This window comes from Micropterus salmoides, unplaced genomic scaffold (genome assembly GCF_014851395.1).
Source record: "Micropterus salmoides isolate LMB-PRFRI ecotype aquatic unplaced genomic scaffold, ASM1485139v1 Ms_hic_scaffold_11, whole genome shotgun sequence".
Taxonomy (NCBI): Eukaryota; Metazoa; Chordata; class Actinopteri; order Centrarchiformes; family Centrarchidae; genus Micropterus; species Micropterus salmoides.
The window spans coordinates 34,404,653-34,418,461 of record NW_024040152.1 but is presented as its reverse complement, the minus strand read 5'-3'; the positions used below and the strand labels follow the sequence as shown (position 1 = coordinate 34,418,461).

The following is a 13,809-nucleotide window of genomic DNA, read 5'->3' as shown; positions in this document are numbered from 1 at the left end:
GTGGTTTTATTGTGACGACCAGTTTTAGATATTTACTTACGACTTCTTTTGGAGTGGATAGCTGGCCCCAGAAAACATTTGCCGTTCTGTTTTCTTGGCGGATATTGCGTACACTTGAACTGATTGGGGTCTATAAGGTGCTTACAACAGGTTTTGGAGCTGACCCTGTCCACCGCACAGCTACGTAGCTTAGCTTCAGTGGCTCTCTGGTCCTCCAATCTGGTAACACGCTGACCGCCGTGTACTGCAGGTAAATCACCGACTGTGTGAGACAGAGCTGCAGTGATTAAACGATTAGTTGTCGACTATTAAATGAATCGCCAGCTATTTTGATCATGGATTCATCGGTTTGAGTAATTTTTTTTTAAAGAAAAAATCATCTAAATTCTGATTCCAGCTTCTTAAATGTGAATATTTCCTGGTTTCTTTCCTCCTCTGTGGCAGTAAACTGAATATCTGAGACATTTTTCACGGTTTTCTGACATTTTATAGCCCAAACGCCTAATCGAATAATGGACAGATTAATCAACAATGAATGGAGCAACATGATTGTTTGTGTTGCCCGATGAAGGTGAGTCCAGTGTTTTCTCTCTGTGAGCTCTGTGTTTGGTCTCCACCAGCTCCTGAGGGAAATATCTGGCTCTTTAGCTGCTAACTGCTCCACTATGTTCACCAGCTGTCTGCAGTTTGATGAAGCCCAGAGGCTGCAGATTCTGCTGATGATTTTTCTGTAGGTTCATCACTGCCAGCGACACCAAACATGTTGTCAAACATAGGTAGTATTAAACATAACCATTAACAGCCCTCCAGTCTTGTTGAACCGCCGAGATGCTGCAGGAGGGAAGTCGGCTCAAACTGTTCATTTGTCTCCGGAGATATATTGGTGCTTTTGATAAGAGGGGAAGTTGGGAAAGCCTGCTGTATGTCAGCCAGATATCTTGTTCCTGTTATGAGCCTCTGGGAGTCGAGGTCTATGTCTGTATTTGGTCATTTGTTTGCGGGTTGGTGGGTTTGTGTTTTCTGAAACAGAAGAGGAAATATAAAACCTCCTATCATGGGTTTGTCATTATATAATTTCCCCCACATGCCACCATAATAAAAGATACTTCTCTAAAACTATTGACAGGACGCCTTGAACTGCAAACAGTCAATTCAGACCCTTGAATGAATTTTTCCATGGTTTATATGCACATGTGCTCTGTGCTCATGTAGTGGTTTGTTTTTTATTAGAATTCCTGAGCTGGCATTAAGTGTGAGGCACGAACAGGGAGGGACGAGGATCTCTGAAGTATTTTGTTGGCTGTCAAATGGAAAACCATTTTTTACTGATGTTAAACACACAACTGCATATTTTTTAAGCTACACAAACAGAGAAACACGACAGTTCCCACAACTTTTTCTTTTATTTCTATCACTGACTTGCCTTGTCTTGCTCTGGACTTGTGACACGTTGGTCCTGGCTTGTGTTTTTACATGGCACATGTTGCTCTTGACCTGGTCCTTGTCCCGCCCCTGTAAGACCAGTGCCTGTCGGAGTGGAGCCTCCTGTGGAAGTACTGCAGTATCTGTAGTATCAGAGGGGAAGTAAAGTGTCAGTGGGAGTACTTCAGGGCTGCTCTGCTGTGAAACAGGATGACTCGTTCATCAGACCCGCCCCCTCTTTCTTTTTGTTTTTTTGGTTCTTGCTGTGTTTGCAGACTGCAGGCTCGCTGGCTGCTCTGACAGGCGCTCAGTGAAGCAACACGCTCTGCTATAAATACATGAATGATAGCCGAGGCTCTGCAGGCTGCGCGGCGTCTGTATTTACGTCCTGAACCTGGAGGGCTCGCAGATCCACGCTGCTGCTGCTGCTGGATTTATCTGAGGGGAGTTTACTGCCAGACATTTTCCTCTTGCTTTGAACTTGTTCTGTGTTTCCTGAGCGCTTAGTGGAGAGTTAATTTGACGGAGTCGGCTGTGTTTTGGAGAGAGCGGCGATGGGAGACTTCTGGGGAGACATAGTCAGTCAGAGGGTGGCCAGAGCGATGTCCCTGGTATGTATCTGCTGTTTTTGGCTCTCTCACGTCGTCCGATTGAAAGCAGACTCCTTAAAGTTTGTGGTTGTGGCCTCATATGGCTTCACTTCACACAGATATAATTAGAAACAAGCCGCAGATTGTTTCTGTTGTAATAATTAGGGCACAAGGGAGGATTTTAACAGGACGTGATTGACAGGTCATACTCCATGGGACTCGAGAAACATTTTGAGGAAATGAGTTAAAACAGGAAAAGAGCTCAGTGACGGAGCAGAAGTGAGCCCACGTGTGCCAAGGCAAACCCTCAAACACATCCTGCCTCTAAACGTTATGAACGTTGATCAATGCAGGAATGATTAATCTGTTAGTTACTTCCTGATGGATTTATTGTTATGAACATCATAAATGTTTCCCAGAGCCCAAAGACCAGTTTACTGCCACAGAAGAAGACGGAGCTTTACGATCTGTCCAGCCTGAGGCGTCGGACCCCAGCACACATGAAATTAAATAAATTGGTTCATTACAGCATGCAGAAACTGGGATAATATGTTTTAAAATATGCACACAAATGCAATAGTAAACACATTTTAAAGAGTTTCCTGTAAAGTCATATTTGAATATTTTCTTAAATTTCCAAATGCAGGTCCGTATTTATAGACTTACAGTAATATTGATTAACACATTCATACATAACAGATCTTAGGACCTCAGATCAAACATTCATTAGTAACCCTGGCCGCCATTTACTCGACTAATGTGCAATGCTCTGTCCCAGTACTGCAACACGTACTGCAATACATACTGCACATATTTCCACACTCCTATTTATATATTAGATTTTCTTTTGTATTTTCTACTTGCCAACTAATTCTTTTTATTTCTGCCTTGATTACCAACGTGAGAAACTGTAATACAACGGTTTCCTCTTGCAGATCAATAAAGTATTTGTGATTATTGCACATCGGTGTAAAGATAAACATAAATACACATGATCTCACAGCTGCAGAAGTCAGCCGGACAGCTGATATTCTCTTATTGTTAGAAGAAAATCAGTGCTCTTCGCTTGAAATAGAAATCACTTTCCACGGTTTATTTTAACCTCCCTCCATTTTTCTGCCGTATAAAAAGAAGGTGATTAAAGTCTGACAGCTGTAACAGCTGGTGTCATGAGACCTGGGAACGGGGTCGAGGGTCCGGAAGTGAAGAAACTGCGAGCAGACCCGAGCGCATCGCTGCAGACGTTTCGTTTTTCTGCTCGTGGAAACTGTAAATCTGAAAGCTGATCTTTGAGCCAGATTCCTCCGGGCCAGATTTTATTTTTAGTATCTTTTTAAAAGTCTTCTGGTCTTTTCCTTGTAGAAAGTACTCAGCCCCCTTTTACATAAGTAAAAGTTAGAAACCACAGCGTAACAGTACTCTCTTATGAGTAAAAGTATCAAATGTAAAAATACTCAATATGCAAAATGGCTCTTTTCTGAGCGTTAAATTACTAAACATGATATTCTTTTTGTTTTCTTATGCACACAAGATGATGATTTGAAGTTATTGTTAGCATCAAGTGGAAAAACAAGTTTTCTATATCTATAGCAGAAAAATCTGTGTGGTGAAGTATAAAGTACAGTATTTCCCTCTGAAATGCAGTGCAGTAGAATGATTAAGTAACAAAGTGGGTAGAACTCGAAATTGGATTTGCATACAGAACTGAAGTACTTTTTCATTTCTTTCCACAGACGCTTCAGAAAGCTTCTGTAATGCATTTAGATTTAAATTAAAAAGTACATTAATGTTCACAATCAAGCCCGTGTTGTGAACAGGAAAACAGACTGCATACTTTACACACACATATTATATGTAACACATTATTTACAAATACTACTGTGTTGCAATATGTGTAAACTGTTTTTTTTACTACAAACAGAAAGAAAATCACACCTAAAAGTCACTTATGCGTTCGTCAGATCAGTTTCCGCTGCTGTGGGTTTCTGCAAGTCAGGAGGTTTCATCCAGAGATATGACGTAGATGGTTTATCAATTTGTGTCAAGCAACTGATGAATTGATTGACCGGAGCCCGACGGGGCCGGGACTCTACAGACCTTCACTGTCTGTAATTTAACTCATCGTTCAGGACGACATTTTAACCCTGCTGAAATATTCAAGAGCTGAACTCTTCACCGCTCACACCACGATCACTGCAGATTTCTCCGCTTCCTGTGTCAGCGAGGCGTTGTAGTTGGTGTGAGTGCTGTGATGACAGGAAGGGAGGAATCCTCTGAGCCCCGTGTCCACCACAGCGTGAAATCTACTGTATGTGTGACCCCGACGAACCGGGTGGATCCAACACTCGCAGCGTTTTTGGACGCTTCAGGCATTTGCGCCGGGCGGTGCGGTCAATAGATTCACATCCTTTACTAAAGTAAAAGTACCAGTACAACAGTGTAAAATACTATGTTGCAAGGATTAATATTCCTACTTAAATATAAGCTGTAAAAAGTACTTGACCTGCAGTGTGCTCCATTTTATTTAAAGTCCTGTGCTGCTGCTTGTGTTCAGAGAACATTCAGCTTTATGTTGGAAAGCATTGTTCGGGGATTGGCACTGATATCTGTAGCTGTGACGCCTCCTGCTGTGTCAGCTGTGTCTAAAGTCTGCTTCACACCAGGAAAAAAAGGTGAGATCCCGCAGATATAACGACAGAATGAACCTGTCTAATCTGAAGAACGCACACAGCAGACGGTTCAGTCCGGTTGGCAGGACCACACACTCAGCGTTTATACTAAAGCTGTAGAGTGGCGGTTTCGGGGACTTGGGATTAGTGATGTAACGATACCAGAGATGTTGTAATCGATACCAATACCAGTGAAATCCCACGATTCTTGATACCAAATTTGATACCACAGAAAACAAAATAATAAATCCCATGTTCACATACGCTCCTTTTAATTTACATAAAGCTAAATATGTAAATGCATATACAGAAAAAGTTAAGTGATCAAATTTGTATACATGTTGCATACAAAAAATGCAAAAAATATACTGGAAATTGATGAGGAATGTGCAAAATTCACACGGTAAGGACGGGAAGGAAGTGTTCTTGTGGTGTGAGGTTTTGGTCTGCTGCTGGAGGGGAGGGTCTGAAACAGTTTCAATGCATTTCTCCGTGCATTTGTTTGTTTCCAGTTTAGACTGCAAACTTCCTCTAAATAGTTTGAAAGTCTGAACCATCCATAAAAAATGCTTTCACACCAGAAACGAAGCGAACCACGGTGCAATTTTGGTTCGGACCAAACGAGGTGAAAGTCCCCTTAATCTGTCGATTATTTCCTGGATTAATCGATCAGTTGTTTGGTCGTTAAAATGCCAGAAAACTGTGAAAATGTGGATCAGTGTTTCACAAAGCCCAAGGTGACGTCCTCAAATGTCTTGTGTTTTTTTTCATAAACCAAAGATATTCAGTTTAGAAGAGGAAAGAAACCGGAAAATATTCACATTTAAGAAGCTGGAATCAGAGAATTTAACTTCTTTGTTTCTTTATGACTCAACACGATCAATCATTTTTTTAAATGGCAGTTAATTAATAGTTGACAACTAATCGATTAATGGAGTAATTATTGATCAATCACCCTGCATGTCATTTTGCAACACAGTAACCCAGCAGAGACCTCCATTTATTGAGTTATTTCAACATGGATCAAGCTTTACTACCATGTGCTACGATGCCGAGCGGCTCGTGCCGGCCAGAAAGCTAATAATCGATTTAGTTATGAATTAGTTTCAGACCCTGCTTCAAGGACACACAAGCCAAAACCAACAGTAAGAAGGAAAAAAGGGAATATGGGTTAGACCTCCCAACCACGCTGCTAAATGTTATCTGTCCATCTTAGTGGTACTGAAACAGAGAGTACTTCGGCCTTTGAGTACTGTGTTCTGTGTTTTTACTTCTGTTTTTACTACTTCTTTTAATATTCGTGTGGTATTTGTGTCTATATTCTGGTATGTGTGTTCTTTCTGATGCCCATCAGGGGACAAATAACCTTCTATTTGACTTTACGTCCTCACTAGTCATGTTCTGCCCCAGGTAATTGCTAAAGATGCACCGAATGTTCGGCCACCAAAATTAATCAATTAATGAAAATGGCAAAAAAAACGCTCTTTCAGCGTTCGGCTTAATGAGTCAAAAGGCCGAATAAATTTTACTGAACGGATCCTCTGACATGTCGGCAGTGTGGAAGCATTTTAAAGTGTTCTGCTGTCTCCAGCACATCCGCTCCATCTGTGGCTGACTTCTTAGAAAAGAACCTGTTTCAGTGTTTCGGTCACTCGTCTGTGAGAAGGAGATTAAGATAGCCGCCCCTACATTTGGAGTGCGCACATATTCCGGCCTTTACGGTAAGTGAAGCGGCCCAGAGCGAGCTGACAGGCAGGTTAGAGACTTTATCCTGTCAGTTTGGCTCTTTAGTATGAAGAGAGGCTGTGAAGTTTCATGTTACAACATTATTTATCAAACCGGGTCGGACTGGATGGATTTAGCGCGAGGAGGAAACACATGTGACAACGTCCGGTTTTCAAAATAAGGCGTCTGTACAGGATGGAAATAAGATTAACTGGATTATATTCACAGAAAGTATAAAACAGAATACATGTGTCCATTAAAAGTAAATGGACACCCCCCACCATAGTCTCTCCACATCCTGTGGGAAACACTGAGGAAAAAGCTCATTTTGACTATTTAATTTATGCAGTGGGGGAAAAAAAAGCAAAATAAATGGAAGGAAAATGTGAAAGTACTCGTTCATGTTCGGCAAAGTGTTTCATTATATTCGGTTTGAGCTTCGGCCAATACTTTTCATTTCTGTGCATCCCTAGTTATTGTGGTGAAACCAACTTTAGCGGTTGATTGAAGCGGTTGTTCAGCCTCTAGTGTCGACTTTACGCCCTCACTTTGGACAGAAGCTGTCCAAAGTGAGGGCGTAAAGACTTTCAGTCTAATTTCAGTCGTGAATCACAACCAGCTGTTTGTGACTCCAGCTTTCAGTTCTTTCAGCATGCTTCTGTTTAAACGGACAGCAGGCTGCAAGCTCAGAGTCTCACAACCAACCAGCGTGGAGCTGCGCTTCCTGTCTGACACGCCAACATCGCAGCAGCGTGTGTTTTATGTTTTTATATCCCGGGGGGACTTTAACCTGAATGCACACTGACAGGGTATCATGTCGCTGCAGGACAAACATTAAGTTACGGTTAGGAGTGGAGCTGTGATGGCTGAGGGCCAAAGGTTAGGGACTGCTTTATGTCCCCACACGGATAGAGGAGCAAAGGGGTGTGTGACCTGCAGGAAACGCTCTCAGATCGTCTTCACTCCGTCATGTTTGTTTGATCAGCTGTGTCTCCTGAGTCCATCCAGCTGCTGATCTGTGGCAGCACTTCCTGTTGACATCAGCGGGGACTGCGCGGTGAGTCACGGCGTTCCCCCCCGGCTGTGGGCGGAGCCAGACGGGCAGAGTGTGTCAGTGCAGCAGCTGCGCGGTTTTATGAAGTTAAAGTGGTATCGGGAGCAGCTGCAGAGCGAACCGCCGAGTCTGTGTTCATTAGAGCGCTGACAGGAAGCATCCCGTTTGGTCCTGAGCCTCCAGAGCTGCACAAGTTAGGACCAGTTTTAAACGAATGTTGTTTTTATTACAAATAAACTCTGAATGTGTCTGTAGTCACGTCACCTTTTCCTCACACAGCTGAGGTGTAAAGTAGTTTTTATGGGAGTCTGAAAAGAGGAGGAGGGCGGGAAGGCGAGATAGTCAAGTTCTGCATCATAAAACAGAAACCACATGAAACCTCAAAAACCAGAAGGAGGCACTGACAGAAACTAAAACCAGTCTCTGCTTCTGTGTGTTGTGGTTGATTTGATTCTGACGTTCTGATTTTCAGACTATCTCAGGGACAACCGTGAAGTATTTCTAACATTGTCCCAGGTGTTTCGCACAGAACCTGTAATTGTTTAGCCGTCATTTATCATCTAGCAAAACACTCCGGAGTTTCCGCTTCCTGTGAGGATTTGCTCCTGTTCTGTCTTACGTTATAATAAGCTAAATATCTTGGTCAGGTCGTCCCTCTCTGACTTCAAGAAGCTCCTGAAAACTCTGCAGAGAACACTTCATTTGATAACCCCTCTAACGTCCTGTGCTCTTCTTCTTCTGTCTCCTTGCAGTCTCCTTGTACTGATTGCACAATTTGTTAACTCTTACTTCCTCCAGGGCTGGACCCGAATATTTGATCATCAGGTACACATTCGATTTTCAATTTAGGGATTCAAATATTTATTTTTCTCACACACCTGACCTCCGCCCACAGCCGTGAGCTCGACGCTCCTGTTCACGTCAAAGGGAAAACAAAGCCCTCAGTTCTGTGGAACACTTTAGTGAATCTGAATTTTATGTGATGGATCAGAAGTGAAATGAGGAAAAATATATACATAAGAGGCAAGAGGCACCCCTAACCAAACACTCCCATGATGTCTCTAAACAAGTAAGGGACAGTGTTGTAGAGAAGTACAAGTCAGAGTTAGGTTATAAAAAATTATCCAAATCTTTGATGATCCCCAGGAGCACCGTCAGATCTGTCATAACCAAATGGAAAGAACATGGCACAACAGTAAAACCTGCCAAGAGACGGCCGCCCACCAAACCTCACGGACCGGGCAAGGAGGATATTAATCAGAGAGGCGGCACAGAGACTAAGGTAACCCTGGAGGAGCTGCAGAGGTCCACAGCAGAGACTGGAGTATCTGTACATAGGACGACGACGAGCCGTACGCTCCATAGAGTTGGGCTTTACGGCAGAGTGGCCAGAAGAAAGCCATTACTCCCAAAATGTACGGAGGAAGGTGCTCTGATCTGATGAGACTAAAATTGAACTTTCAAAACGAAAACGCTACATCTGGTGCAATCACATCACCCAAAGCAGCATCGTGCTGTGGGGATGTTTTTCAGCAGCCAGGACTGTGAAACTGGTCAGAGTTGAGGTGCTAAATCTGCTAGGACGGAGGTTCACCTTCCAGCAGGACAATGACCCCAAACGCACTGCTGAAGCAACACTTGAGTGGTTTAAGGGGAAACATGTAAATGTGTTGGAAGGGCCTAGTCAAAGCCCAGACCTCAATCCAATAGAAAGTCTGTTGTCCGACTGAAAGATCGCTGTTCACAAGCGCAAACCTTCCAACATGAAAGAGCTGGAGCAGTTTTGTAAGGAGGATCCCAGTGGTAGGATGTAGCGAGCTCATAGAGACTTATCCAAAGCAACCTGGAGCTGTGAGCGCCTACAAAGTATTGACTTTAGGGGGGTGAATAGTTATGCACATTGACTTCTTCTGTTATTTTGTCCTATTTGTTGTTTGCTTCACAATTTAAAAAAACCCCAAACATCTTCAAAGTTGTGGGCTCGGTGTGTAAATTAAATCCTCAAACCATCGTTTAAGGCAACAAAACATGAAAAAAACCCAAGGGGGGTGAATACTTTTGTCCGTGCGTGACCGATAAAACGAGCAGTTTGAAGGAGCTAATTTTCACTTTTTTATATTTTACTGACCAAAAGATTATTTGATTAACGGAGATGATATTTGCAGATTAATACAAAATATAATCCTTCAGTTCATTTTACAGAAACGAGTATGACTCAGACTTACCGGCGTGGTAAACAGTAGAGGTGAAAGTGCTGAAGCGGTCGTTAAGTCCATTATGTGTCTGTTCCTTGGTTATTTATATTCTTATGTCAACACACTCCCTTTAGTTTTGGGAAGCTTGTGGGGAGAAAAAGAAAGAATCTAATCTAACAAACAGCATTACTGGCCAGTGTTAAATATATCTAGTTCTACTGTTGAGAATAAAGCAGCTGAATGATAAACTGAACCCTGCTCTCCCTTAAACACCAGCCACGCTCTGAAATCTGCAGAACCCAAAGTATGTGTCTGTTTCATTTATTAACAAAGCTTCCATGTGAAACAACTCGTTCCTGCAGAGAGAACCTGGAGATTAGACTGTCAGGAATAATGGAAATAACGTGTGTCTGCTTTGTGTCGCTTCATCTGTCAGCTGGTCGGGACTCTGTGTGTGTGTGTCTAAAGGCTTAGTGCAACTTTATGGACTAATTTGTTCCCTTTGCTTTGATTTTTCCCGTGTGTGTTCTGCAGGGGAACGATGAGGAGGCGGTCTTGGACCAGGGGAAGACCAGCTCCACCCTCTACACCAACTTTGAGAAAGAGGAGCTGGAGAGTGAGTCTAATGTTGACACCCAAACACACTCTGCAGCAAAGTATCTCCTGTCTGTGTTTACAGTCAATCACAGAGTAGCAAACATCACTCGGTCTGTGTTTATACATGTGAGGACAAGTCAGCCGGAGAGTAAGGGCAAACAGTAACATCAAAATAGTCACCAAAGATCGCTCTTATGGACTCTGGTTCTGGTTCCTGCACCACAGATCTTGTCAGTGACCTTCCTCCTCGCTCCTCTTCCCCTTCATGTCTCTAAAGTGAAAGGAGTCTCTGTCCTAGAGCGGCGTCTCTGGGACTCGTCTCATCTGTTGCCATCGTTGGTTTCCCTGCAGTATAAAAGCTGAACGTCGGCTCACCTGTGTTTAGTACCTGAGACGTTGCTACTGTTGGCGTTAGCTGGATCTGGGAGAGCGCGACACGTTGAACACGGTGAAGCGTTCCTTCAGATTCACGCCGTGTTGAAGGAAACACTTCTATTCTATTATTCTAACGTTGGACAGGTTTGTGCAGCGGTGTTTGAGAGTGAGTGAGAGAGAGAGAGAGAGACAGACAGGAGTGATGCATAAATATATGCTTCTCAATACAGCTCCTCAATCAAAACTTATTTTAAATACGCCTAGTAAAAATTTGCATTGATAATTATCCAAATTATGGGAAAGCAACCCTACCAACCCCCTTCACCCCCCAAACAAAGCAGTCTGACTTTTTAACATCATATCCATGACAGCAGCAAGGAGTGTGGTTCTTACAAAGCATATAGCCTGGGCCTGATGTTTCTTAACACCACCGGCTGAAATAAAAAAAATAAAGCAAGTGGATCCCGACTTTTAAACAGCTGTTTCTCTGCACATGTAGCCTGTTTATAAGAGCAGTATTCAGCAGTTACAAAACATTACGTTAACGCCGCTCTCTCCTGACGAGTCCAGCATCAGTGACGGCAGCTGCAGAAGTTTCTTTCTGTAAGTTTCACGTCGCTGTGCTGCTTCAGCAGACGCTTCAATAAGTCAGATGTAGAAATGTTCGCAGCTGAAAGCTTTTTGCTGCTCGCACAGAGTTTACAATAGACAACAATGTTCTTTGCATCTTAGACTGTGACACAATCATGGCAGCAGCTGCTTCCAGCTGTGGACAGAACGCCTCTCTCCCTCGTTCTCCTGTCTTCCTTTAGTGTTTGGCTCTCAGCGGACATGAACAACAGAAGGTCCGGTGCTGCTTCAGTTCAGTCAGGAGCTGAGATATGCGGGAAGTTAGGAACCGAGGAGCAGAATCCAAACGCACGGGTCTTAACGAATCCACGGTTCTTGGAAATTTAGTACCAGATTCCTACTTGGAACCGGTTCTCGATACCTAACCCTGTCTAATCTCTATAAGCTTTCTACAAGTTAAAACATGTTTCAAAATGTGTTCAGTGAGCCCACTCCAGACGTTCTACATCCCTACGTTCTTTAATTTGCTGTTATCTTTAAAGTAGTCACAGTAGCTTGAGTCATTTATTGCTAATAAGTTAATTACTTAATTCTTCATGCTTTGTTGACGTAACAAATGAGGTGACGTTAGGTCGGCGTAGCAGCTCCTGGCTGATAAACACTGAAATATGCAGAAAGTTAGGAACCAATAAGCAGAATCCAAACGCACGTTTCTTGGAAATTTGCTAACGGTTGCAACTTTGAACCGGTTCTGGAAACCAACCCTATATTATGTAAAATCAAAATACAGGTAATCCTAAAAGCTGCAGCCTTTTGGGGAAACCTGCAGAACTTGACAAGCCTGTCAGTTTGGTTTTACAGCTGCAGCGTGAACACAGTAGGTGGGGAAAATCTTTCTTATCTAATCTGAAGTTAATGCTTGTTAAAAATGTGCTGTTGTATTTATATCATTTGTACCGGTAGAAGATCTCTACATAGATGTATTTAGAAGCCCCTCATTTTTCTTTGTTTGGGAGTGATGAACTTCAGCTGTTGTTCCCACTTAGGATAAATGATCATGATGACCCGACTGGGCTGTTTAGTGACTGTGTTCCCTCCGTCAGGTCACAGAGCGGTGTACGTCGGCGTCCGTGTTCCCATGGGCCGAGAGAGTCGAAGGCGCCACCGTCACAGAGGACACAGACATCACCGGAAACGACGGGGCCGCTCGGACCGGGAGGACGGACGAGAGTCACCCACATACGGTCGGTCCAGACTCGGACAGCATTTAATCACACACTGATTGTCAGAAATTGATTATCTAATTAGCTGTCGGTTGACCTGCAGACACGCCGTCCCAGAGAGTCCAGTTCATCCTCGGGACAGAAGACGGCGACGAGGAGCACATCCCCCACGACCTTTTCACCGAGCTGGACGAGATCTCCTTCAGAGACGGAGACTTGACGGAGTGGAAGGAGACTGCCAGGCGAGGACACGCTCACACTTTTACATTTAGATTATTCAGGATGATCCTTCAGCCTTCATCTGATTGTATAATCCTCCAAACTCCATTGTTTTTCTTTCAGTGTTTTGTTTAGCAAAACGCTCCACTACCTCTGTTTCATCCAAGATAATCCTTAAAGAGTTTCCTCTGTTTGAAATAACCTTATTTAGAATAACACACAGCTTCACTTTGCTTTCATTGGAGATCCTTGGTTCATTGTAGAGGATGAACCTTTATTTATTCAGGAGTTATAATTTGTTTTTTGTTTTGAGAGAGGAACAGAGAGAAAAAGAGAGGGATGGAAGGGAGAGAGAGAGGGGAGGGAATGGTACAGATATTTATAGTAGTGTCAATGATAATAATTGTAATGTTAATGACTATAATAACAATAGTCGTTGCAGCAGAGGGTGTCGAGCAGGAACACAGGGGCAGCAGGTGACCCGCAACCACAGATCCAGACTCCACAGCTCCAGAGCCAGAAACACCTGCAGGAAGTGATAGGAGGAGAGAGGAGAGGGACGAGAAAGCACAAGACTACCAGAAAGGGAAGAAGTTGTGTTAGTAACATGCAATAATGGGATGAGGTTGCATACAGAGGGAGAGAAAGTAGAGGAGAGAGGAGCTCAGTGCATCATGGGAAATCCCCCGGCAGTCTAGGCCTATAGCAGCATAACTAAGGGATGGTTCAGGACTCACCTGAGCCAGCCCTAACTATAAGCTTTATCAAAGAGGAAAGTCTTAAGCCTACTCTTAAATGTGGAGATGGAACCTGGTTCCACAGGAGAGCAGCTTGATAGCTGAACGCTCTGGCTCCTAGTCTACTTTTGGAGACTCTAGGAACCACAAGTAACCCTGCATTCTGGGAGCGCAGTGCTCTGGTGGGGTAGTAAGGTACTATGTCTGTGTTCTTAATGGAAAGCAGCTGCCTCGCTGCCTCTCTACCGTAACAGACAGCTGCCTCAGAAGGCATCACTTGCAGGTGAAGGCAGCTCTGTTTACATTAGTTTCGAACAGCCTTCTAGGGCAGCACCTATGACAACGTGTGACGTCAGCACGCTGTCTTGTGTCTCTTCTGGCTGTCAGAAGAGACGCTAGCCTTAGCATAAGCTAACTAGCTATTGAAAAGCCA

General features: G+C 43.5%; 1 protein-coding gene across 3 annotated transcripts in view; it reads left to right on the top strand.

Annotated features, from left to right (window-relative positions):
- Window positions 1–1,721: 1,721 nt before the first annotated feature.
- LOC119898168 (sodium bicarbonate cotransporter 3-like) overlaps window positions 1,722–13,809 on the top strand; it is a 55,905-nt gene continuing 43,817 nt past the window's right edge. The window contains exons 1-4 of one of the 3 annotated variants that reach the window (XM_038712352.1): window positions 1,722–2,033; window positions 10,190–10,271; window positions 12,301–12,441; window positions 12,524–12,662. In XM_038712352.1, the coding sequence (XP_038568280.1) occupies window positions 1,977–2,033; window positions 10,190–10,271; window positions 12,301–12,441; window positions 12,524–12,662 (419 nt within the window). In that variant the 5' untranslated portion in view covers window positions 1,722–1,976. The remainder of the gene's footprint in view (window positions 2,034–10,189; window positions 10,272–12,300; window positions 12,442–12,523; window positions 12,663–13,809) is intronic. The other 2 variants (XM_038712351.1, XM_038712349.1) reach the window with 2 other exon arrangements.